This window comes from Theobroma umbraticum, unplaced genomic scaffold (assembly GCF_002168275.2).
Source record: "Theobroma umbraticum cultivar Fairchild unplaced genomic scaffold, ASM216827v3 scaffold_4.1, whole genome shotgun sequence".
In the NCBI taxonomy this organism is placed as follows: domain Eukaryota; kingdom Viridiplantae; phylum Streptophyta; class Magnoliopsida; order Malvales; family Malvaceae; genus Theobroma; species Theobroma umbraticum.
This window is the reverse complement of record NW_018397258.1, coordinates 2,530,952-2,555,439: the sequence shown is the minus strand read 5'-3', so window position 1 is coordinate 2,555,439 and position 24,488 is coordinate 2,530,952. Positions and strand designations below refer to the sequence as shown.

At 34.9% G+C, this 24,488-nt stretch overlaps 4 protein-coding genes and 1 pseudogene across 4 annotated transcripts; 4 read left to right on the top strand and 1 right to left on the bottom strand.

The window, feature by feature from the left end:
* Nucleotides 1-1,740: 1,740 nt before the first annotated feature.
* Nucleotides 1,741-3,912, bottom strand: LOC110413557 (Pentatricopeptide repeat (PPR-like) superfamily protein). The gene has a single exon (XM_021424414.2). The coding sequence runs from the start codon at nt 3,910-3,912 to the stop codon at nt 1,948-1,950; it is 1,965 nt and encodes a 654-aa protein (XP_021280089.1). The 3' UTR covers nt 1,741-1,947.
* An 880-nt stretch (nt 3,913-4,792) lies between these two features.
* Nucleotides 4,793-8,719, top strand: RHB1A (RING-H2 finger B1A). Its single transcript, XM_021424420.2, has 5 exons — nt 4,793-5,100; nt 6,039-6,158; nt 6,981-7,347; nt 7,529-7,638; nt 8,008-8,719. Exons 2-5 carry the CDS (start codon nt 6,096-6,098, stop codon nt 8,038-8,040), a joined length of 573 nt encoding a protein of 190 aa, XP_021280095.1. The 5' UTR covers nt 4,793-5,100; nt 6,039-6,095; the 3' UTR covers nt 8,041-8,719.
* Nucleotides 8,720-10,718: 1,999 nt separating this feature from the next.
* On the top strand, nt 10,719-13,657 carry RLK4 (receptor-like protein kinase 4). The gene has a single exon (XM_021424410.2). It carries the CDS (start codon nt 10,897-10,899, stop codon nt 13,519-13,521), a length of 2,625 nt encoding a protein of 874 aa, XP_021280085.2. The 5' UTR covers nt 10,719-10,896; the 3' UTR covers nt 13,522-13,657.
* On the top strand, nt 13,527-14,809 carry LOC110413281 (uncharacterized; annotated as a pseudogene).
* A 730-nt stretch (nt 14,810-15,539) lies between these two features.
* LOC110414071 (MATE efflux family protein) lies at nt 15,540-18,182 on the top strand. The gene is made up of 7 exons (XM_021425136.2): nt 15,540-16,035; nt 16,177-16,802; nt 16,893-16,949; nt 17,036-17,274; nt 17,350-17,468; nt 17,684-17,770; nt 17,860-18,182. Exons 1-7 carry the CDS (start codon nt 15,721-15,723, stop codon nt 17,935-17,937), a joined length of 1,521 nt encoding a protein of 506 aa, XP_021280811.1. The 5' UTR covers nt 15,540-15,720; the 3' UTR covers nt 17,938-18,182.
* The last annotated feature ends 6,306 nt before the right edge of the window (nt 18,183-24,488 follow it).

Genomic DNA, 24,488 nt, shown 5'->3' with positions numbered 1-24,488 from the left:
AAGACAAGATAGCCACGGGTAAACGGTGAATTGACAAGTGTAAGTCGATGGAAACGGCCAACAAGTTCTTGACTTTGCCGTTAAGTCAAATGTCAAAATCAAACCAAGTTTTCCCACCAAAAAACTGAACTAGAGATTACAATCAACGGTAGGTTTCAGCAGGGATTCTTGCAAACTACTGCTACTTGAAAACAGCAACCTCGGAACAACAATGGAGGTTGGCAGGTATCCCAGCTTAAACTGACCCACAACTCAAACCGCATTAACATTGATTGAAGACCTTCCACTTCATGTCTGCAGATATAAGGCAGCATAATACGACACAATCAACGTCAGGAACAAACATTCCCAACCAACCATTGAGCTTTAATCTGCTTGCGGGTGTAAATGGTTTTCGTAAATCCAGAATGAGGGATGCAACTTCAGCGAAACAGACCTTGATCTTCAAGGCCAGAAGGTAATAATAATGTACAATTCTGGACTGGCCTCCAATCTTTCAAGCTCTTTTCAATCTCAAGAGATTTAAGATTGAGATCTGCTTATGCTCAACCCTTCTCATTATGCTATAGAACTTGCATATCCAGATGTCAAATCCATGTTTTGTCAATGTATGTTGCTGTTTTGTTGACTAGTAAGCATACCTATATCAATAGAAGTAACAAGTCACTGTAAGGCCTGGTTGATAAATATTCTGCTTCTGTTCAGGAAACTATGTCAAAGTATATTTCTCTGGAGACCATGAAGCCCTTTAGACCTTCAGCCATTCCAGATGTAAAGCTGGAAGATCATGACAAAATAGTCATATTAAAATGAAAGAAATGTAAATTTTTGTTGAATTTATATGCCACAATTTACCATGTGATTTAAAATATACGTATCGCTTATTATGTTCTAATGATGTCAAAAATTCCAAAAAAAAATGATGCAAAATTTAAACTCTCACAGTTTCATACCGACCTGCAACCAGCAACATGGTTCATATACATACCAATGATTATGGCATTTCCCCTTAGATTAGAAGTCAATCAACTGTGTTCTGCAGTTACGATGAAGATTGTCAGGGTTTAAATCAACGATTTGTAGTAGGGTTGGAGAGAAGATTGACACAATTCTCTAGTTAGTTGAAAGTTGCCAGACTTTTAAGTAAACCTTCCAATCAGCACCTGTGTTAGGGGACACATAGTAAATAGACTAGTATTACACTTGCTATTACTAATAAAACATTTACAAAAATTAAACAGATGTATTCATTCGATTCAATTATGATAAAAAGCCATCGGTATCAATCAATTGGCATAAAATCATTCAGCAATTGGACCCAAAAAATGCCATATGAAATGCATTTCAAGGTAGATAATTCGAGAATCATATCAAAGTAAGATTTGTACTCATAATCAGCACAGCTGACTCAGAAATAGATCATTCCAGATCCCATTTCAGCTAAGTCAGGGGAATCTTGGCTTGGCAACTGCAAATGTTGAGATTTTTTTACTTTTGGTTCTTTAGTGTAAGAGAATTCAGTTTAAAGCTTGACCTGTCCAGCCCAACTTGGCCTAGCTAGATGAAACCAGTCTTACAACCGCAATTTAGTCATGATCATAAAGTCAGCACACATTTGACAATGAACTTATTCTAGTTTGCCATTGATTAGTTATTATGATAATTGCACATAGTTGATGGTGAGTAAGTGACAGGCGTTTATAATTACCAAAAAAATTAAAAGAGACAAGAGGAGTAGAAAATAACAGTGTGATGCAGCCATATAACTCTTTGTTATGTAGTTTCAGCAATTTTAAACTTCCATGTGAAGGGATGAATCTCAAGTTTCATGTTATTGGAACATGCAGATTCATTTAGAGTGCACATCCTTGCCCCCAAAATGATAAGAAAATGATTTTCATGTCAGTCACTCATCCTCAGAAGTGGACACCAGATTGACCAGGAATTTCAAAGAGCATGCTCATCCATGTTGCTGAAGCATGTGTCGTTGGCAGTCAGAATGCTATATTCCTGCTTCATTAGACCAAGCAATGTTCCTAATATAGTGTAGATGTCTAAAGTTTTAGGGTGAGATCTATCACTTGAGCCAAACACATTAACAGCACCAGCAATCTCCATCCAGCTACAACCAGGAATTTTGTAAGCACAGTGTCCTGTCATCATGTTTCGCACACTTGCCACATCTAACCATCTCCCTTTATAAGCATACATGTTAGAGAGAAGAGTATAATTCACAGGTTTGTTGGGCTCCAAGACAACAAGCTTTTCTGCTGCCCACTTGGCCAACTTTATGTTGCCATGGATATTACATGCCCCTATGAATGCTCCCAAAGTGTCCGGTGTACATGCAATGGGATTAGATGTTAAAACATTGAAACCCTCATCAAGAAGACCAGCTCGACCAAGAAGATCAACGAGACAAGTATAGTGCTCTGAATCTGGAATAATTTGATAGTCATTCATCATTATGTTGAAATAATGAAGCCCCTCACTCACTAGCCCTCCGTGGCTACAGGCAGAAAGAATCCCAATAAAGGCAATCTGATCTGGCCTTACACTAGTGGCTAACATTTTGTCAAAAATTTTAATACTTTGTTTTGAAAGACCATGGAATGCATACGCACCCATAATCGATGTCCATGTAACTAGATCAGGCTCTGCAACTGAAACAAAACATTGAAATGCCGCATCTATGCTACCACATTTGGAGTATGCATTTATTAAAGCATTTGCAACTGATAAGAAGGACTCAAACCCATTTTTAACCACATAAGCATGGACTGGCCCCATTTCACTAGAGGTGGATACAATACCACATGAGCTAAGTATGCTTGACAAAGTTAGTTCATCTGGACTGAAATTTTGAAGCTTCATTTCTCTGAGAAGTTCCACAGCCTTTTCCACATCTCCATTCCTCCCATAACCTACAATCATAGTATTCCAAGACACAACATTTCTAGCAGTCATCCCATCGAAAGCCTTTCGAGCATCATCTAAGTTTCCACTCTTTACATACATATCAACAAGTGCACTCACCACAGGAACATCTAAATTAAAACAAAGTTTAACAATAAGACCATGAACCTGACTCCCGAACTCATATAACCCCCAAGTCCCGCATGAATTAAGCAATGAACAAAACGTATAACCATCCCCTTTAACACCTTCCTTCTTCATCAAATCAAAAACCTCAAAAGCCTCTTCTGTTAAAGCATTTGAAGCGTAACAAGAAACCATCACATTCCACAAGACCAAATCTCTATAAAGCACTTGATCGAAAACCCGTCTGGCTTCTTCAACTAGACCACATTTCCCATATAAATCAACAAGAGCACCACTCACAAAGCAATCAAATAAGATCCCCGATTTCACGATAAAACAATGTAATCCTCTACCAAAAACGATGCCATTTAGCTCAATGGAAGCACGAAGCAAACCGCTCAAAGTTATATGATCAAAACCTACGTTGTTTATCAACATTTTCTTAAAATAAGAAAAACCCAGATTAAGACTACACTTAGAAATCATCGTGTTCCACGTCACCAAGTTTCTAACACGCATTTCATCGAACACCTTCTCTGCGTCGGAAAAATGCTTGGATTTGACGTAAAAGTTTAGCATTTGGTTTTGCCAAGAGAGTACGTTATTCAATCCTAACTTTATTATGTGCGAATGTAGTAGTTGTTTCCCTTCCTGAAGGAGACCCATTTTGTATGAGAATTTGAGGGCATGGGAGTAGAAGCGAGTCGACTCGGAATGCAGTGTCGAGTTTCTGAGTGTACTCAATGGTAGAGATCGATTGGGATTCGTGGCGCGTAATTGGTTGGTTTTTTGAGGGAGGGTTGGTGAAGATGATAACTGTCGTTTGAAATGGACGGTGGAGATCGAAGGAGTGCTACATTTCAAAGTCATAGGATAAGAGCGTGCGAAGATGACCGTTAAAGGAGGCGGCAGCCGAAATGCAATTTTAATACTTTTAGTAGGTACTTTCTCTTTTGGCTACATTCCAAAAAACTAATGTTTTGCTCCAATTATCTTATTCATTTAAATTTTAAACTATAATATTATCATGAATTTTATACTCCAAATTAGGCGAGATATGCAATTAAACTATGGTTATTTTTCTAGTTTAAGACCCTAAATTTAATTAATCTTTTCCTCTAAAAATTACTATTATAATTTTTGAATATTTTAGGTCTAATTCAGTAATTCTCAAATGGCAACGTTTTCTTGAAAACCTTGTGAGAACCATAACAACATATTACTAGTATTATACAAATATATATACAATATTTTTATAGATTATTGAATAATTTTAAAAAATATAAATGAATCATAATTTTTTTTATTTTTAAATTAAATAAATTTTTATATATTAAAAAAATGAGGTGAATGATAAAAATTACTACATGATTAAATCATAATACCATATCAGGGTCATTATTTATTATAATATATTAATATAATACATAATATTTTAATTAATAATAACTTATAATGATCTATTTTATTTATAATAAAATTATAAAAATTTAATTGAATATAATAAAGAAGTTTTTGAATAGTTTAAAATTTTTTAAAGTATATTAATTGAATAAAAATGTTACTATATATTTTTTAAAAAATTAATATGAGGATGGAGTTGCAATATATAATCAGTTTTTGCTTTTTGTTAATAATTTTTAAATTTTTCATTCGTCATTCCTTACTAAAAAATCGTTTTTTTGGCTTCTAAGATTCTTTTCATACCATGTAGAGACCGGGATTTTGACTTGATTTACGTACAAATACAAAGAAAATTGCTGTGTGGTTTTGCAGCAAAACAAATCATTGCACTCAATTAAAATTAGAATCAAGAAAAGAAAAAAAGAAAAACATTAAATCATGAGAGAACGCTGAGTGGAGCGCGTACTGTTGAAGAAACTATATAACAACAGACAAAAATCCAAGGAAAAAACAAAAGGAAGAGGAAGAAAAGAAAAAGAAGAAACCAAAAGCTTTCTCAGAACCCTCTTCTCACTTTCTTTGCACTCTTTCGGGTTGGAATTTCGGCTTGAATTCTCCGCCTCGTCTCCTCTCCGCCGCCGCCGCTCTAAAAAGGTTAAATTTTTACTATTTTTTTTTCTTCACCGATGAACTATTTTTACATTTCATTAGAAAATATTTCTGTTTTCCTCTGCTACATGTCACTTTCCCCTTTTCTGTCCCAGAATTCTCGAATTAGGGTTTATGAAACTGATACGCCTTCCATTTTTGTTTCATTTGTATTTGGATTTTTTCGTCTTTATTGATATTCCTGTTACTTTGTGATTAATTTCGGATTTTTTGCATCTGAACTGTTTTTGCGATGTGGTTTTAACTTTTAAGGTGTTTTAATTAGCTTGTGATAATTATATTTGGATTTTTTTTTTTGAAGCTAACGTTTGAAAGTTGTAAATTATTTGTGAAAAGGTTTGTGATTTTTAGGTCTTTAGTGTCTGGTTTATGGTGATTTTTGGACTTCTGATTTTCCATTTTTAGATAATGTGGCACTAAGAGGCTTAATTTAGTATTTTCTAGCTTATAACGAACTGATTTTTGTTTTCATTTAAAAGAATTTCTTCCAAAGACCATGCTCTCTATAAGTGGCATCATTCCATATCTGTTTGTTTTCATTCTCGAGTTGTACATTGTATGCTAATGCATGCATCTGTAATTTGTGCTGTTAGATAGTAATACATGCACTGGTGCTTTTGTGAAGGTGCTTACTTGTTTTTTCCTTGTATCTAAAGGCTCAGTAAAATGATAATTGTTTGAGATTTGTATATAATTTGCCTATATTCGGGTGTCGTTTATTTGTTGGTATTCCAACTTATGTTCAAATTACTGGTTGGTTATGGTTAGTGTACATATAGTTACTTTTTCTTGTCCATGCTTCTCAAAGCATAATTCTCTTTTGTTAGTATGTTACATGTTTTTTTCTTGGCTTGTAAGTTGATTTTTGTCCCTTTATGTTTAAACCTGTGATATTCTACATGTCCTTTGATGTCAAATGACAGGGGAAAATGTACCAAGCTCCATCTGCATTGGGTGGATGACAAAGAAAACTGTGCGACATGGGAGGTTGCTGTTGTTCTTCCAGGAAACCTCATCTGCATGGGACGCCTGTATATTACTATGTTAGTAATATGCTCATCCTATTATATATCTCTAATGTCTTTAGTATCTTAGTATGACTCCTTCTTCATACTTGAGAATGAAAGTTGTTTATTTGGAATATTGGAAGTACTCACTCACCATTATCCACAATAATAGGTGGGAAAAGGAATGGAAAAGGAAGAAGCAAAGAAGAATGAATGAAGATATTTTGAACTACCCTTAATTCACTATTTTTTGTAATTGATTATTTAATGAAAATTTTATTCTTCTTAAATCCCTTTCATTCCTTCTTCCTTCACTTGAACTGGTTGTAGAACCTGTGATCTGCAACTGATCTTTTGGCTGACTAACATTGGGAGCTTTTTAATGACTCAAGGATTTTCTGTCAAAAGGCAGAAGCTCGATTGCTGTTCTGTCATCTCCTTGTTGTTAGGTGCAAACTGAAAAGTGATGTCTGTGTGTATGCATGCTCAAATTTGTGGAAACAGTTGTTGTACTTTTCTGTTTCAACTTGTTTGAATATTTATTGTATTTTTTTTAAAATATTGATGATAGAGCAAATAAATTATATTTGGTATCTGAATCTAATAATCCCCCATACATGAGAACTTCCTCTGCTAAATACCATAAAAAAACTCATGCACAAGAGAGTGTTTACGTGTGTGAGGATGGAGCTTTTGTGTTGTTTGTTTACATGGCCACTAGGCTAATAGAAGCTTACCTAGTAATTTCTAATTTGTTTAGGTGGAGATCTCTTTTTATCTACTATCTTGATGTAAGGGTCCATGAGAATCTCTGTCTATTATGTATCATTCTTTGAATTTTAAAACCCCTTTCCACAGTGTCCACCAGCTTTGGAAGAGAATGACTCCTTAACACCTCATGATGGGTCAGCCTCTGCAATGGCTGCAGGACTGCTGGTTAATTTGGATCTAGAAGTACCTGACACATTTAGGCCCCCTCCAGCACCTTTGCCATATGATGTGGTCTTGGGATGTCCCCAGTCAACCGATTCAGAGTCTTTCAGAGAAACTATCAGTGGGGGTAGTTTTGAGACACTGCCGATGTGTGAAGATCTTGAGGAATCAGACTGCAAAACACAGTCTAGTTCTTTGCTTCTTTCACCAAGAAAATTAGAAGTCTCAAAATTAACTGCACCTAAGGAATTATTGACAGAGGAAGAGGATGCCTGTCCCATTTGTCTTGAAGGTACTGTACTCTCATTGTCTAAGGCATTTATTGCTAGTAGTGCAAGTCTGCAATATCTAAACACCATGTTTGCCGGTGACTGTTTAGTGTACGTTAAAAGTAATCTCAATTTCCTTGTTAATTTAACATCTTTAGCTGCTCATAAGTGATTGCTTGTCTGTTATGGTATATGCACATACAGAGTATGACTCAGAGAATCCAAAACTTATCACAAAATGTGAACATCATTTTCACCTCTCATGCATTTTGGAGTGGATGGAAAGAAGTGACACCTGCCCCATATGCGATCAGGTTTGCCTTTTTCAAGTTGCTATTAATTGTAGCTGACTACCCTGCACAGGTTTAACCTCGTTGTGCAGGAATTAACTTGGGATGAGATTTAGATTCATACTTGTTGGATGCAATTTACTGTACCAATGATACGGACTTAAATTTAATCTGTCCTGCAGGGTGGTTCAAGTACTTAGGCTTTGCTACTTGGAGCCATATTACTTAAAAAAAAAAAAAAATAGCATAATAGTTAAATCATAAATCATATGAGTCTGCAGTGTCTGTTAATTCCCTGTGCCAAATCTTGCACTTTGCATCACCTTGCAGGTTGAATATGTTTATGCCTAAGTCTACAAACTAGTTATGTCTTCTACTTTTTTAATGTTACAGGAAATGATATTTGACCAGACTTTTGATCAATAACTCTTTATTCAAGATGGAATTGCTTTGTTGTTTGAGAGCATAGCTTGCCACTCAGGGTGCTGCAGATGCATGTTAGTTCTTGGTTGCAGCTGGTCAGATGGTGCCCAAAAATTGAATTTTACCTAAGTTTTTTACTTATATAAAAGGTTGCGTGTATTCAAGCTGTCAATGTTGTTGTCAATTCTTCAAGGTTACGAGAGTAAAGAATCAAGTTGACACGATCTGACAACACAGCTCGGGACGTTAATGCTCCTCTTCTGTGGTTAAATATTTCGTCATCAGTTGTCAGATCAGTGGGGGAATGATGGTGCAAACTACAAGGTCATTGGAGGGATCAGAATCAGATGCAATGGAGGTTTGTTTGCAAAACAGAATGAGCAATTGTTAGTCTGCCTTGCTTCATTTGATGATAATCTAAGTTTTACTTGTACAGATTTTCATCTTATTTTTGCTTCTCTTCTCTACTTTTAAAATTGAATGCTGTATGCTGCTTATACTCGTATTCCTTTTTGGCCCTTCCTTTTGGAATGGTTTTGTAAATCACATCTGTTTTCCTATTTAGATGGATTTGTGATGGAGGATGTTTTTTCAATGTATTAAAAGCAAGGACTGATAGGAATGGTTAATGGAAATATATACCAGGTCATATGAATATATAGATCAAGCACTTTTGTCTTTATTTCTAATTTGTTCTTGTACCCAGCGTCGGTTTCTTGTGGTTCAGCATGAGATAATGTATGATCCAAGATAATCATGTCCACCATGTGGCTTGTCTCTTTACAATAACAGATTTACATTATTTATTCATTTATTACCTTCTTTTTCTCTAGCCCTTTTAATTCTGCAATCATTCCCCATCATCCTGCCTCATTACTCTTTGATTTTGCATCAACATTGGAGGTGGAAATTCCAAAATTTTCTTAAGATAATAACTAGCTTGACGCAGTATAGCATTCTAGAACTTGTGGTAGAATTATAACTAGACTTTCTTTCCAAAATGGTTATGCGTCAGATTCAATGTTAGTTTAAACTTTGATATCAAAAAACAAAAAAGGGGAGAAAGTCCATGCCTAATTTTTGGCAGATTGGGAGACCATTTTGCAACCACCAGGAAAAAATAATGGATTTCGTCAAACTAAAGCAGCTAGGTCCTTTCAATGCTCAACTTGCGCACCATTTTCTTTCAAAGCCTTTGTTTTTAAACCCCATGAAAATGACTCCATGTAAACTACAGCCAGAATTAATGAGTGCTGTATGCTTTAAAATTGAATTAATCTTCTCAAATGACACGATTTCACTTTTCATCATAACAAGTCAATATATTACTTCAATTAATTATTTATTAATTATAGTAATTTATTTGATTTAAAATAAAAAAATTATAAAAATTTAATTAAATAAATTAAAAAATATTTATTTAAAGTTTTTTAAATAATTTTTTTAAAAAAAATAAAATATCACCTCAAAAAGAAAAAACAACTCCATTTGAAATTCAAAACAACATTTTCATTTGATACAGCTAATACTACTAACCAGCAATGAGCATAGGTGGGCCAGCACAAAGTGGGATCCAAGGCAAGTCCAACACCATGCCCCTTGACCCTGGGCCTCAACCATCTAATCTACCTGAATTTGGAAAGTTCATATAAAACCTAATTATTTTTTTAATTAAAAATCCAGAAATTTTGACTTCATATTAAGTAGTAAAAGTAGTAGGAATATGGCTTTGCCCAAACAATGTATTAACTAAACTTAACGTATTAAAACAAAGAGCCTTGATTTAAATGGAAAAAAAATTAATATTAATCTCGATTGAATATATGTAATTATGTTAAGTACCCTTTGTGATAGAACCAAGTATTAGTATAAACTATGATGGAGAAAGAAGTGGCAAAACCCAGGAGAAAGGTCAAACGAAGGAGTAGTGGGGTTTGAATTATAAAATGTTTGGGCCAATCTGATTTGACCACATCCTCCCTCGGATGGGGTCTTTCCTGTCCTCCTCGGTTCACCTTCACTTAAATCCAAAAAGGCCACCTCAGCCGCATGCCTCAAGGCTCTAGAGCAGAGTTTTCTCATACTCAATTCCTTTTTTCCACGTATTTTAGGATTTCTTTTCGGTTTGCATTTAGCAGCTCCTTGTTGAAAACGGAGGACCCCGTGAGTGGACTTCGCCACATTTGTCTGCCATAACAATCACTCTCTCTTGGACTTTTTCCTTCACCTGCTTTTTTACCAAGATGCCCCTCCTCCTACTCCTTAATGAAACAACCCAAATTAATGCCACTTCATATCCATCTTTTCTCTCAGATTTTTCACGTAAATGTGATTCTCATGCTTCTTGTTTTTATCTACATTTCACTTTTAAAGATTGGGTTTTTAGTTTATATCCATTGGATTCAATTATTAGAGAGCAAAAAGGCCAGAAATGATGTGTACCAAGTGAAAAACCAGCAGGTCAGATTGCTAGGATTGCATCATGTTTGTCGTGGACTAAATTTTAAGAATCATGTAAAAGTAGAACTGTGATTAGGAGAGTACTAATATGGTAATTTCCTGAATAGTTCCGAAAAGTTTTCATCGTTTTTGGGTTGTGTCCGTGAATGGCAGCTTTTGCAGATTTCTATAAGAATCCTCGCTTTACCTTTTCTCAGTTTCTCTCTCTGTCTTCCACTTGAATAGCACTTACAGGGTGCGTTGCTTGCTTAGTTTGCTTCAATAATTTTCTAGATTCCAAGTTTCCATGTCACCTTACAAAAAGAAACCGTCAGACCAAAAGTCCAAACCAAACCAAACCAAACCAAATCATAGACGATAAGAGAACACCATCTCTCTCCACCGAAACCTCTGATTGAGATGTCATTACTCACTACTTCCCCTTCTTTCATGTCTTCTCTTTCCTTCCTTCTCTTCATCCTACTCCTTTCAGTTCACACCCAACATGCAAGCTTTGTAGCCAAATCTCCACTAAATGAGCATTTGTCAGAATACCGCATTGGCAGTTCTTCTGAATTTCCCATTTCACATAAAGAAACATTCAGAATCCATTCTAAAGCCAGGAAATTGAAGTCCGCCAATGTTATCATCAGAGGAAACGAAACCATTCAAAGTGTTAAACGCACTTTCGAGCTGGGTTTCTTTAGCACAAACGGGGAATCCAATTGGTATTTAGGAATCTGGTACGCCATCCCTACTCAAACGCGCGTTTGGGTTGCCAATCGTGAAAACCCCATCAAAAATATCTCCCAATCTTCATTAGAAATCACTGAAACAGGGCAGTTAGCAGTAAAGGAGTCGCCAGATTCAATCGTTTGGCAGAGCACAAACACGGAAAAAGCAAAAAAATTCGATCTTTTAGAGAGTGGAAATCTGGTGCTATATTCATCAGAAGGTTCAAAAATATGGCAAAGCTTTGATCATCCAACAGATACGTGGCTCCCAGGGATGAACATCACCACCCAACGATCTTTAACCTCTTGGAAAAGCTTGTTTGACCCATCTCCAGGACACTTCTCTTTAAGGCTAAAACCCCAAGAGTTCAACGAGTTTCAGCTAGTTTACAATTCAACCAATGTGTATTGGTCTACAGGGAACTGGACTGGGGCAGCTTTTGCCAATGTGCCAGAAATGACAATCCGTTATATTTACAAGTTCCATTTCTCTGACCCTTACTTGCCGACGGCGTCGTTTTGGTACACTGAAAGAGCGCTGGATAACGGGTTGGAACCGCCTTTGACGAGGTTTCAGGTTGATGTTAACGGGCAGCTGAAGCAATTCACGTGGTCATCACAGACCGACAATTGGAACATGTTTTGGTCAGAACCAGAGGATAAGTGCAAAGTTTACGGTTTGTGCGGTTTTTTTGGGTCTTGTGTAAGTACATCTTTAAAACCTTGTGTTTGTCTTAATGGTTTTAGGCCTGTGGATGATGAGGGTTGGAAATCTGAGGATTTTACTAGTGGTTGCAGACGAGAAAGTGATGACTTTTGTAAGGATAAAGATGGATTTGAGGAAGTTGGTGATGTAGGGTTTCATGGAGGAACTACGGTGTCGTTTCAAGGTAGTAGGAGTTCTTGTGAGAAGTCTTGTTTGAGTAATTGCTCTTGTATTGGGTTGTATCATAATGGGAGGAGTAATCTGTGTAAGAATGTGTATGGGTCCTTGTTGAATTTGAGAAATTTGAGCTCTGATGGTTTGAATGAGGAAGTGTTTTACATTAGGGTGCCAAAAGAAGGAATTGCAAAAGAAAATGTGTCTAAAACTATGGTGTTGGTTGGTAGCATTGTTGGGTCTATTGCAGCTTTTGGGTTCATGGGGGTGATTTTGTTGGTTTTGAAAAGGAGAAGAGAGAACAAGAAGGGGAAGGATGATGATGGTGTTTTTCCAGGGTTGAATATGAAGGTATTCACTTACAAAGAGCTTAATAGTGTGACTCGTGGATTTTCAGAAAAACTGGGGCATGGTGGATTTGGTGCGGTGTTTCGAGGTGAGTTATCAGATTCTACTCCTGTTGCTGTTAAACGCCTTGAAAGGCCAGGGAGTGGTGAGAAAGAGTTCCGGGCGGAGGTGTGCACAATTGGCAACATTCAACATGTCAATCTTGTGAGACTCAGAGGGTTTTGCTCTGAGAATTCTCGTAGATTATTAGTTTATGATTACATGCCCAATGGTCCTCTGAGTGCATACTTACGCCGAGATGGTCCTAATTTGTGCTGGGATGTTAGATTCCGGGTGGCAGTTGGCACTGCAAGAGGTATAGCATATTTACATGAGGAATGTAGGGACTGCATCATCCATTGTGATATCAAACCCGAAAACATTCTCTTGGATGGTGATTACATGGCTAAGGTATCAGATTTTGGATTGGCAAAGCTAGTTGGCAGGGATTTTAGCAGGGTATTAGCCACAATGAGGGGTACTTGGGGCTATGTTGCCCCAGAATGGATATCTGGTCTGGCAATTACACCAAAAGCCGATGTTTATAGTTATGGGATGACATTGTTGGAACTAATTGGTGGCCGCAGAAATGTTGAGGCACCACAATCTGCAGGAAATGCCAATGTTTATGGTGAGGGAGGGTATGGGGAGAAGTGGTTTTTCCCTCCATGGGCGGCACGCCAAATAATTGAGGGCAATGTGGCTGCAATTGTGGACAGTAGGCTTGGTGTCGCTTATAACGTTGAGGAGGCTCAGCGCCTTGCATTGGTAGCAATCTGGTGCATACAAGATGACGAGGAAGCAAGGCCTACAATGGGGATGGTAGTGAAGATGTTAGAGGGAGTGGTGGAAGTGGCCATTCCTCCACCACCAAAACTGATACAGGCACTAGTTGCTGGGGAGTCTTATCGTGGTGTTAGAATGGATTCTGGCATGTCTACAGCTGGCGGATGCTCCGACTACAACGTTGGATTTTCAAGTGCTGGTTCACGGTCATCTCTTGGTAATCTCTCTTCCCCTTTGGATGACAATTTGAATGTATAATTGACAAGATTATTGATGATAACCGACCAAAGTTGTATACAATGTCATTCCTCTCTTCCAATGTTTTTTACATTAGCCTGGATTTGACTCGCAGAGAGCCAATTTTCTGTTCATTTTGTCTAAAGCGCATTATAAATGGGAGTTTTTTTTTATTGTAACATATGCCTGGATTTGGGTCGGGAACCTGTTGTAACTAGTTGTGGACACTTGTTTTGTTGGTCTTGCCTCTACCGATGGTTGCATGTGCATTCAGATGCAAAGGAATGTCCTGTCAGCGAAGGAGAGGTGACAATTAAAACTCTGACCCCAATTTATGGTCGGGTGAACATTACCCATGAGCCAGAAAGATCACTCCTCGGCCCACTGCACGGCTGATGGACAGTCGGAGGGAAACTATTCAAAGGACTGCTTTAAATCTCCCAGTGGAGGAGATGATTCGCCATCTTGGAAGCAGATTTGATTTGACCCCTGACCTGACTCCACCACAGGAGGCCAATGGTGCGCGGGAAACTACAGAAAGAACTAATTCCATCATTAACAGTATTTTGACATCTCGAGGAGAGCAAAGTACAGGTGTGTCCCTTGATGATGTTGACTTGACACCTAGCAGCACAACTGGTAATGAGGTTATGTCCTTCCGGATTCATTCTTTGTATCTGCAAAGACAATCACAAATTCGAGGAGCTGCAAGATTTACTTCTCTGACATCTGCACTGAGTTCAGCAGAAAGGTTAGCTGAGGCATATTTTCGAAGCAACCCGGTGGGAAGAAATCAGGAGCAGCCACCCCCAGTTGATGATAGAGATTCTTCTCAAACATTGCTGCTGTAATAAACTCGGAGAGTCAAATGGACACTGCTGTCGAAATAGACTCTGTGGTGTCGCTTTCAGCTTCATCTTCTTGAAGAAGAAACGATGCTTCGAGGGTTTCAGATGTTGACACTGGTGACTCTCGTGCACAAAGAAGGGGACGACTGAACTAGGAACTGGACAGATTTATGATTTCGACGAGGGTGATCATAAAGCTTTCAAATATATTGTGCTCGCATTGTATATGTGAATTGAAATGTTATTATCCTTTCCTAAGGTTCCGTCCTTGATGTTGTCTGGCAAAACAAATTTGCACGGAGCTAGTAGACCCATCTTTACTCTCGCTGTACATAACCATGCAAGCCTCATATATCTGATTATCTTTGCTCTCAAAAAAATTAAATTCCCATAAAAGGGTTGGCAGGGTGTTTGGGGTCATAGGGTTATGATTACAGCTTTGACATTCCCCAAAGGTAGATACGAAGGACAATGTCCCATCAACATTTCACCCAAAAAGCAACTTGCTTTAGCTTTTCAGCCACTGCGGCTTGAAGAGGCATGGTCTTCTTTTTGACTCTCTCTAGCGGGAAATGAACAGAAGAAAATACTATTGTCTTCGCAGTTCTTTTATATGACTCGACAACTGTAGGCGCTCATGGTTGATCTCTGGAGAAACCTTGGCAATGTTGAAATGTAGTTGGATTGGGCTCAGCTTCATACAACGCAAGTTTCTTTGTCTGAACCCAAAGAAGCTCTCAGCCCACACGTTTCAAGCCCTTCGACCCGAAATTTTTAGATATGAAATATTATCCATGATAGATAAAGTGAGGTTTGGGGACCATAATGCTCGTGTTCTTAACATATAGCTGGGAAGCAAAAGCCATCACCTTCAAATCAAGATATGCCACCAAAGGGAATTCACCCATGTGGACAGCTTTAATTTCATGGATTGGGCAGCACCAGATCCGGAACCCTTAGAGCAAAAACAGAAACTAACTGTATTAACTGTTAACAAACGTATTGAATAATGCTTGTCCTGAGGCTTGAGAGGTTAAGACTCAGTCAACTCCCCTCCCTCTCTCTCATGTTTGAAGCTGGTTTCTTCCATGGTCATCCTAGTTTATAGCCAAAATCAACCATTGCTAAAACCCTTGTATATACTTCCACAAAAAATAAAAACCAATTGCAAATATAAATTTAAACAAAAAAAAAAGGGTATTAAAATTTTCTTCATATTGACTCATTTCAAAGGATCAAAGAAAAAACCAGAAGAATCAAAAGGGTTCATTAAAAGTGTGGCAAAATTGCGAATACAAAAGAGTATGAGCTGCAAAATGCAGCGGAGAAAATCAATCCATCCTCTGCCGGATCGTCACCTACAGTGAAACTTATGGAGAATCAACTGAACAGCACAGCACCATTGATCTCCAACTTGGAATCCGCCGAACTCCACCCTGCACCTTCAAGTTTAATTAGTGAGGGAGGAGACTATCCTCCTATACAAAGTTTTGAAGATGCGAAGAACATATGTTTCATTGAGTCCTCCAAGCTATGGGCAATTGCTGCTCCTATTGCATTCAATATTTGGTGCAATTATGGAATTAACTCGTTTACCAATATATTCGTTGGCCATATTGGAGACATCGAGCTTTCGGCTGTTGCCATTGCTTTATCTGTCGTAGCAAACTTCTCTTTTGGCTTCATGGTTAGCTTCTCTAACATTCTGCGGTTTTAATTTGCTTCTTCATTTGAGGAATAACAAATCCATTGAAAATTTTCCTGATTTCTTCCGCAAATAATGCAAGATTCTTGACTACCAATCTTTTCTCTGTTCGTTAAACTGCAGCTTGGGATGGCGAGTGCACTAGAGACGCTGTGTGGGCAGGCATTTGGTGCAGGACAAATAGACTTACTTGGTGTATACATGCAGCGATCATGGATAATCCTATTTGGAGCCTGCTTTGCCCTGTTGCCTCTCTACCTGTACGCCACACCAATCCTAAAACTCCTCGGGCAAGAGCATGACATTGCAGACCTAGCTGGAGAATTCACGATGCAAGTTTTGCCTCAAATGTTCTCATTAGCCATCAATTTTCCAACCCAAAAGTTCCTACAGGCACAGAGCAAGGTTGGAATCTTAGCGTGGATAGGTTTGGTGGCCTTACTCGGACATATTGTGATAATTTATCTATTTGTCAATGTGTTCAAGTGGGGCACTGCTGGTGCCGCTGCCGCTTATGATATCTCAGCTTGGGGGATTTCTGTGGCTCAAGTCGTTTATGTGGTAGGTTGGTGCAAGGAGGGTTGGACCGGATTGTCTTGGTTAGCCTTCAAGGATCTTTGGGGTTTTGTCAAACTTTCTGTAGCGTCAGCTGTGATGCTTTGCTTAGAGATTTGGTATTTCATGATGATAATTGTTCTCACCGGTCACCTTGAAGATCCTGTCATAGCAGTTGGGTCTCTTTCTATCTGGTGAGACCACGTCACTAGTCTGAATCTCTCAATTCTGCCCTCTTTCTTCCTTTTTTCTATAATTGAGTTTAATCCCATTATGTGTTTCAGCATGAACATTAACGGCTGGGAAGGCATGTTATTTATAGGAATAAACGCTGCTATAAGGTAACAAAAAGATTTGGTAATTCATTATGATCTTGTTTGCCTTTTGTTGTACTGACGTTGATGTTGACGCTGGTTGCTTTTTACAGTGTTAGAGTCTCCAATGAGCTTGGATCGGCACATCCTAGAGCCGCAAAGTATTCTGTAGTTGTCACCGTTGTAGAATCTCTTCTTATAGGAATACTTTCTGCAGTCATCATCCTGGCAACTAGAAACAAATTTTCCATCATCTTTACAGATAGTAAAGAGATGCAAAGGGCCGTGGCACATTTAGCTCATCTTCTTGGCATAACCATGGTGCTAAACAGTGTCCAGCCAGTTATATCAGGTGAGCAAGTAAACCCACCCAAAAACCAAGGAAAAACAAATTGGATTTCAGGAAATAATCGTTCTGTTATTGCAGGTGTTGCTGTGGGAGGAGGTTGGCAAGCCTTGGTAGCTTATATAAACTTGTTCTGTTATTACATCATTGGTCTCCCCTTTGGGTTTCTTCTCGGTTATCACTTCCAATTTGGAGTGGAGGTAAAGTACCATGCTCTTCTCTCTCATTTCTTAATTATAAATATTCATTTCACAGATGGATTAAACAGACAAGTGAGTGTACTCATTTAACAATTCGATTTTATAATAATTTATCAGCAATTATCATGAAATATCATACATCAATCCTAAGGGTGCAAACCCACATTTCTTCCCTCCTCTTTTTGCCATTTATCATCTGTATGTCAATGTTGCAGGGCATTTGGGTGGGAATGATATTTGGGACTTTCTTGCAGACATTAATCCTCTTGTTTATTACCTACAAAACCAACTGGAACTCAGAGGTGAGGAGACACTGTTGCAAACATGAATGACATTCATGTGCTTTATAAAATCTAAAAATTGAATCATCAAATTGAGAATGTCATTGCAGGTTGAACAGGCATCTGAAAGAATGCGGCAATGGGGAGCAGAGCTCAACGACGATCATGGATCTAACCTTACCAACTAAAAAATTGGGCCTTTTTTTTCTTCTTTTGCCTTGCCTGGACCTGCTTTGGACAATTTTTGTACTCCTAGAAATGCCTAAGTACTTAGGCATTTTGCTTTTGCTTTTTTGTTTTTTTTTTTTTATTTCTTTCTTTGGGAGCAAAGTATAGTTTCTCTTAGCCGAAGAAGAGTACATGCCAACATGTACCGCTAGCTTGTCTAGACTAATATGTTAGAAAACAAAAAATTGTACACTAAACTGAAGATTAAGACAGCAATTTGTATAAATAGAATAATGTAATCAAATTATGTAATCATTAATTGTCGTGTTGATTTTTTTTGTTAATTTATAATAGAATAAAAGATAAATTTCCCTTGCACTTTTGTAATTTTAATTTTTTTACATAATGTTTCATGATATTGTTTTTGTAATTAACACATTGTAGATATTTTTTTTTCATTGGTAATTTATGAATAACTTGTTATTTTCACAATAAGTTAGATTGTTAATTTTACTAAAAAAATAATAAATATAAATTTAAAATATAAATTAATTAATTAATTTTAAATTAAAAATAGTGTAATAATTTTACTGAACAAAATTTACCGCTAAAAGTTATCCGCGAATCATGTAAAATAAAAAGTTTAAATCACAATAAGTATTAAACAAAGCCCCCGTTACTGTTTATTTATTAATGAGGTTCAGTTCAATGACGGAGAAAGCCGAATTAAAAAGAATTTGTGGGACCCAGAGACCGTGGCTTGAGTAAGATTCTGATATTAGATTTTCACCCCTATGCTTTGTGTTTATATCTTTTAATGAATTGCATATCGGACCCCGCTGGCATCTTTCTGTAATTATGTTTCGAGCCCCATATTTGGAAGCCTTTAAATTCTAGCCCAAAATTCTTGTTGAAGTTTGACTAAATTATAGAGCCTAAGGTGTTTTCTTGAAAAAGTTAAAAAAAATTATAATAGCCATAGAAACATATACGAAACTAAATATATCAACAACTAGGAGGTTAGGCTAATTATATTAATAATAATAATAAAGGGTATTAATTTGAAAAAGGTCTATCACAATATTAAGTTTTTATTGTGGAGTGCATTTAAATGTAAGCAATACTCTTTAATTAGTAAACTAATTAACTATACTATACTTTATTGTAAACTTAGTTGTCATAATTCAAAGAGAGTAGTTACAAGTAATTTTAGTCAATTTGGATTTGGTCATGCCGCTGCTTTATTCCCTCTTTTGGAGTGTGAACTGTCAAGCATACATATAGATAAGGAGTACATACATCAAAATCTTAATGGCATGTTAATTTCCCTAGTTAGTTTAAGAAAGTTGCTATTAAATAAACCTTTATACTACTGTAAAGCAGGGCGGCTGTTATGGTCTTTCGCCGATTCAAATATAACGATACTAGTGCATAATTTGATGCATTGCATGTGAATACAAACTATTAAAAGATTTAAATACTATAAGAAAACCTGAATTATTATCATTTCTATAACTAAGTCTCTCCTTTTTTATTGTACAGTAAACAAGTTTTTCAATTTATATTTATATTTAAAAAAGTTTTTAATTTTAACAAAAATTAATCACTAACTCACATGAGATATGACTTGAGTAGCTGACGTGGTAGAATAAGAACCAAGATCTCAAAATCAAATGAATCACCGATTGTTGATCATTGATTGTCGATAAAAGGCAATGACATTGGCTGTTTTCTAGGTAAATCCTAAAGGGAAAACAAGAATGAAGGTGAGGATAGAGAGAGGAAGACGAAGAATCCAAAATCTGGCAAAACACAACAACTGGTCACCAATCGTCAATCACCTATTGTTGGCAAAAGGCGATGACAATAGCTAGATTTCAAGTAGATACTAGCGAGAGAGAGAGAGAGAGAGCAAGAGGGAAGGTGAAGATAAAGAGAGGAAGGGGAAGAATACAAGATCTGGCGAACCATAATCGTAGGTCATCAATTATCGATTGTCGACACAAGGTGGCATCAATGACTGGATTCTAGGTAGATCGTAAAGAGAGAGAAGGTGAGGATAAAGGCGTGAGAGGGAAGACAAAAATGGGAAGGCTTATACAACCTCCTCAAAATTATATTGTTTTAGTGAAAAGTGAGAGAAAAAGGAAAATGCGATATTAACTGCCACGTGATCGTGTAAGCAGAAAATGATCATTGAATTTGATGGTAACTAATTTTTCATTAGGATTAAGAGTTTATTTATTTAGATATAGTTTTAAGATTTATTTAAGTATAAATCAAAATTTAAGGATTAATTTGGATATAATAAAGAGTAAAATACCTTAACACCTTTTAAGTTTTTACTATAATTTCACGTAAGTTTATTAATTTTCAAAATATACAATTCGCCTCAAAAGAATATATTTTATTCTGAATACATAAGTCCAATGGTTAATTAATCGTTAATATTTCTGTTAATTTGATGACATAATAATATTTTTAAAATAATTTTACTTTTTACTAATTTTAAAAATTATAATTATATAATTATAATTTTTTTTATCAAAATAAAATTCTCTCAACTTAACCACCCCGCATTGGTGGCGTTCCCCAAGGGTGCTCGATCTGGTGCTCCCCTCCCCTTGGGATGGGTAGCCTTGGAGGGGAGTGCCGAGGCTCTTTTAGGGAGCACCAAATCAATGCTTCCCTTCCCTGGGGATTGGGAGCCTAAGAGGGGTGCACCAAATCCAGTCACAAAATGGCCAACCATGGAGGACCCAAATAGTGAAAGGTAAGGTAGAGAGATTTTTTAAAAAAAATAAAAAAATATATTTTAAATATTTTATATTTGACCGTTAACGTCGTTTACACATTTGGAATGAATTGTTTATTTCGAAAATTAATAAACTCATGTGAAATTATAATTAAAACTTTGAGATGTTAGGGTATTTTATCTTACAATAAAAGTTTTGATGAAAAAATAGTCATAGTTCACATTTTCTTACTATTTTTTAACATATATTTTGATAATTTATAATCATAATATAAAATGATAATTTAAAAATATAATAAACAAATATTTTTCATTTTCATCAATCAAAAGTTTTATTAGCATTCATTTTTTTATCCTTTAATTTCATATAGATTATAAATATAGAAATGGATATTAAAAAATATAAACCTTTTTGACAACTATTTTTTTTATTTATATTCTTCTTAAATTTCTAATTGTTTTCTTTACATATTATATTCTTTTCGATGATAAGAAGTTCCATATTCAAGTTCCCGCTATGTAGAGTTTGGTCCAACTGTGTGTTGTTTTATTTGTTCATTTTTTTTCTCTATCAATTTACTGTAAGGTTTACATTAAACAATATTTGATTGAGATAAATATAGATGTCTTATAAATAGAATAATAAATAATATATCATGTTTTTAAATTTTGTCATTTTTTGCTCAGTCCGTTATCCTTTAACCCTGAGGCAAGATTATGTTGGAATTCATGAAATATAAAGCTAAAAATCAACACCAATTGATTGTTAATGGTGTTTTAGATCCAATATCAGTAAAAAATAGAGTAAGCCTTGAATATATAAACATCGACATTCCATCACTTATCAAATATATTTTTTAAGTTGAAGATGCACTCGGGTTCCGTGACAGAACAAATTTAAATTTTCATTGAGGTAAGGTTCTCATAAGAAATAATATAAGAGTTAAGATAGATCCTGACTAATATAAGAGTTTTTCTCTTTTACGTTAAATAGCCAATGCAACATACTGAGTACGTTGTACAATTGGGTGGGGTAAAGACCTAGTGCAATGCACTAAGAGTGTTGTACATTTAGGTGGGGTACAATGTTAATGCAAGCGCACTAAATGCATTACATAATTGTATGGGATAAAATATCACGAATCTTACATCAATAAGAGATAGGTTGGGTCTTGAGTATCTAAACATAAATATTCTACTACCTATCAAGTATATCTTTTAAGTTAAAAATATGAATTCATGACAAATGGTTCTTTCTCACATTTGTACATTTGTGAAAAAGTATTTAGGATGAGTCAACGTCATCCAAAAACATGACTAAACCAATTCATGATACTCAAAAGCATGGCCCAATTCATTCTACAATTAGGTGGGACAAAGAGCCAGTGCAACATACTGAGTGCATTGTACAATTAAGTGAGGTAAAGAGCCAGTGCAACGCACTAAATGTGTTATAAATTGGATGAGATAGAATGTCATAAATCCTACATTAATAAAAGATGAAGTAGGTCTTAAATATCTAAATATGGATATTTTACCACTTATCAAGTATATCTTTTAAATTGAAAATGTAAATTTATGATAAATGATCTTTTTTCACGTTTGTACAATTGTGGAAAAAGTAGTTCGGATGAGTCAATGTCATCCAAAAATATAACTAAAATAATTCATAATACTCAAAAGCATGGCCCAATTTGGGTGGGTAAATGTTTTGTTTTTGAAGCCCAAACATTATTGTCATTACTTTAAAATTTTGTTTTTATTCTACACATAACATTTTTTTACTAAAATTTAACTAAAAATATATTTAACATATATACATTATTAATATAAAAATTATTATTTTAACATAATAAATGTATGGAAATGAGAATAGACTTAGATATTCGAATTGGATATCTAAGATACCAAGATTTCACATAAGTTTTTTATTAATATATATAATTTTATTTCAAGTTTATAAATAATAGCTCAAAACAAAGAGTATAATATTTATACTAATATATAAAATCATTTACCAATTGGTATCGCACGATTTTTTTAATTTGAGATAATGAGAGATTTGAAGTTTTTTTAACATAAAGATATATATATATATATATATATATATAAATTATCATTGAGTGAAATGTTCACATATAAAGTATCAAAAATTAATAGATATCAACTTTACTATTAACGTTATAAAACATAAAAATTATAAAAATAATAGTATACTAATCATTTACTTAACCTCCAAATAAGGATTGGATCTCACATTCAAGCTTTCTAATTTATCTCAAATCACATTTTTTTTCTCCATTATCTTCATCCATTTCTCAATTTTTTTGTGATCAAATTCTTATTAGCTCCATCACATATGTGAGTACATTTAGGTTAAGTTTAGGCATAATGCTCAAACAAGTCCCTAAATTATTTTAAAAAAATTAAATAAATTATCATTCTTTTATTGCATTTAGTTAAATCCTTATACTTTTATTTTATGTCAAATAAGTTATTATAACTAATAATTGACTAATTATTATTAGTTAAAATATTACTTATCATTTTATATCATACTACACAAACATGACGTTAATATAATGATGAAAAATACTACATAATCATATTATCATGTCAAATTAATATATCACATCATTATTAATTATAATATGTTGACATATTGTATTATCATTAATTATAATATATTAGCATGCCATGTCAACGTCACATGACATATAATGATAAATGATATTTTACTGAAGTTAATTATTAGTTATAAAGGCTTATTCAACTTAAAATAAAAATTTAAGAGTTTATTTGACTCAAAATAAAAGTATAAGAATTTGATTGAACAAAATAAAAGAATAAAGATTTATTTGAATTTTTTTGACTAGTTTAGAAGGTTTTTTTTAGATATTATACCTTAAATTTATAAATGAAGAGGATGAGAGAAAAAGTAAGGAAACCTCAAATTATCATCCAAACAATAGAAAAATAATTTGTTGATTAAAATTATTTCGTGAAAAGAAATGAAAGATTTTTTTTTACCATATAAATCAAAACAAAATTATCATCGGAAACAAAAATTGGTTGTAAATCATTGATCTTCTCAATAGGCAACCCTATATCAAATTTCAACCAGTTGAGTATAAACTTTAATCCCCCAAAGGCCCCCCCTTTAAATCCTAAATTACCAAACTACCCCATAACCATCTCAAATCTCAACCCATGGTTAATAATTAACCTAAGTGAGGCAATCATGACAACTATAAAGGGTTGGGATCTTTCTTTGAAGCCCTACTCAAACTTCCCCCTACCCTTTTATTGTTATTTTATTAAAATTTAACTAAAAATGTATATTATCCATACCAAAATAATTTATTATTGTAACATTATAAACTAATGGACATGAGGATATAAGGCCAATATATTTGAATTTGATATCAAAGACAACAAGAGTTCACATGAATTTTTATATTTGTTTAAATAAATTTAATTCAAATTCATAAATAATAGTGCAAAACTAAGAATATAATATCTACACAATAATTCAACGTCTAGGTGGTAGCACCTTTTTTTTTTCAAGAAGAAAGATTTGATGTTAGATTAAGAGTCTATTTGATCTGATTTTTTTTTTAACTTAAAAACAATTTTGAAATTTTTATGAAAAATAATAACTCTTAAAATTAAGTTAAATCTGTTTGATAAATTTACTAAACTTTTTTTTATAAATAAATGGTTTGATAAAACAACTTATATAAACTCTAATTTTAATTAAAATTATTATAAAAGGTATTTAATATATAACTTTATATTAATCATGAATTTTTTATT

Bases quoted from the DNA above. Each gene is read 5' to 3' on its own strand.
- LOC110413557 (XM_021424414.2), bottom strand. From the start codon at position 3,912: ATGACTTTGAAATGTAGCACTCCTTCGATCTCCACCGTCCATTTCAAA.
- RHB1A (XM_021424420.2), top strand. From the start codon at position 6,096: ATGGGAGGTTGCTGTTGTTCTTCCAGGAAACCTCATCTGCATGGGACG. The intron at 6,159-6,980 runs GTTAGTAATATG...CCCTTTCCACAG, and splicing joins GGACGCCTGTATATTACTAT to TGTCCACCAGCTTTGGAAGA. The intron at 7,348-7,528 runs GTACTGTACTCT...ATGCACATACAG, and splicing joins CTGTCCCATTTGTCTTGAAG to AGTATGACTCAGAGAATCCA.
- RLK4 (XM_021424410.2), top strand. From the start codon at position 10,897: ATGTCATTACTCACTACTTCCCCTTCTTTCATGTCTTCTCTTTCCTTC.
- LOC110414071 (XM_021425136.2), top strand. From the start codon at position 15,721: ATGGAGAATCAACTGAACAGCACAGCACCATTGATCTCCAACTTGGAA. The intron at 16,036-16,176 runs GTTAGCTTCTCT...GTTAAACTGCAG, and splicing joins ACTTCTCTTTTGGCTTCATG to CTTGGGATGGCGAGTGCACT. The intron at 17,771-17,859 runs GTGAGGAGACAC...ATGTCATTGCAG, and splicing joins AAACCAACTGGAACTCAGAG to GTTGAACAGGCATCTGAAAG.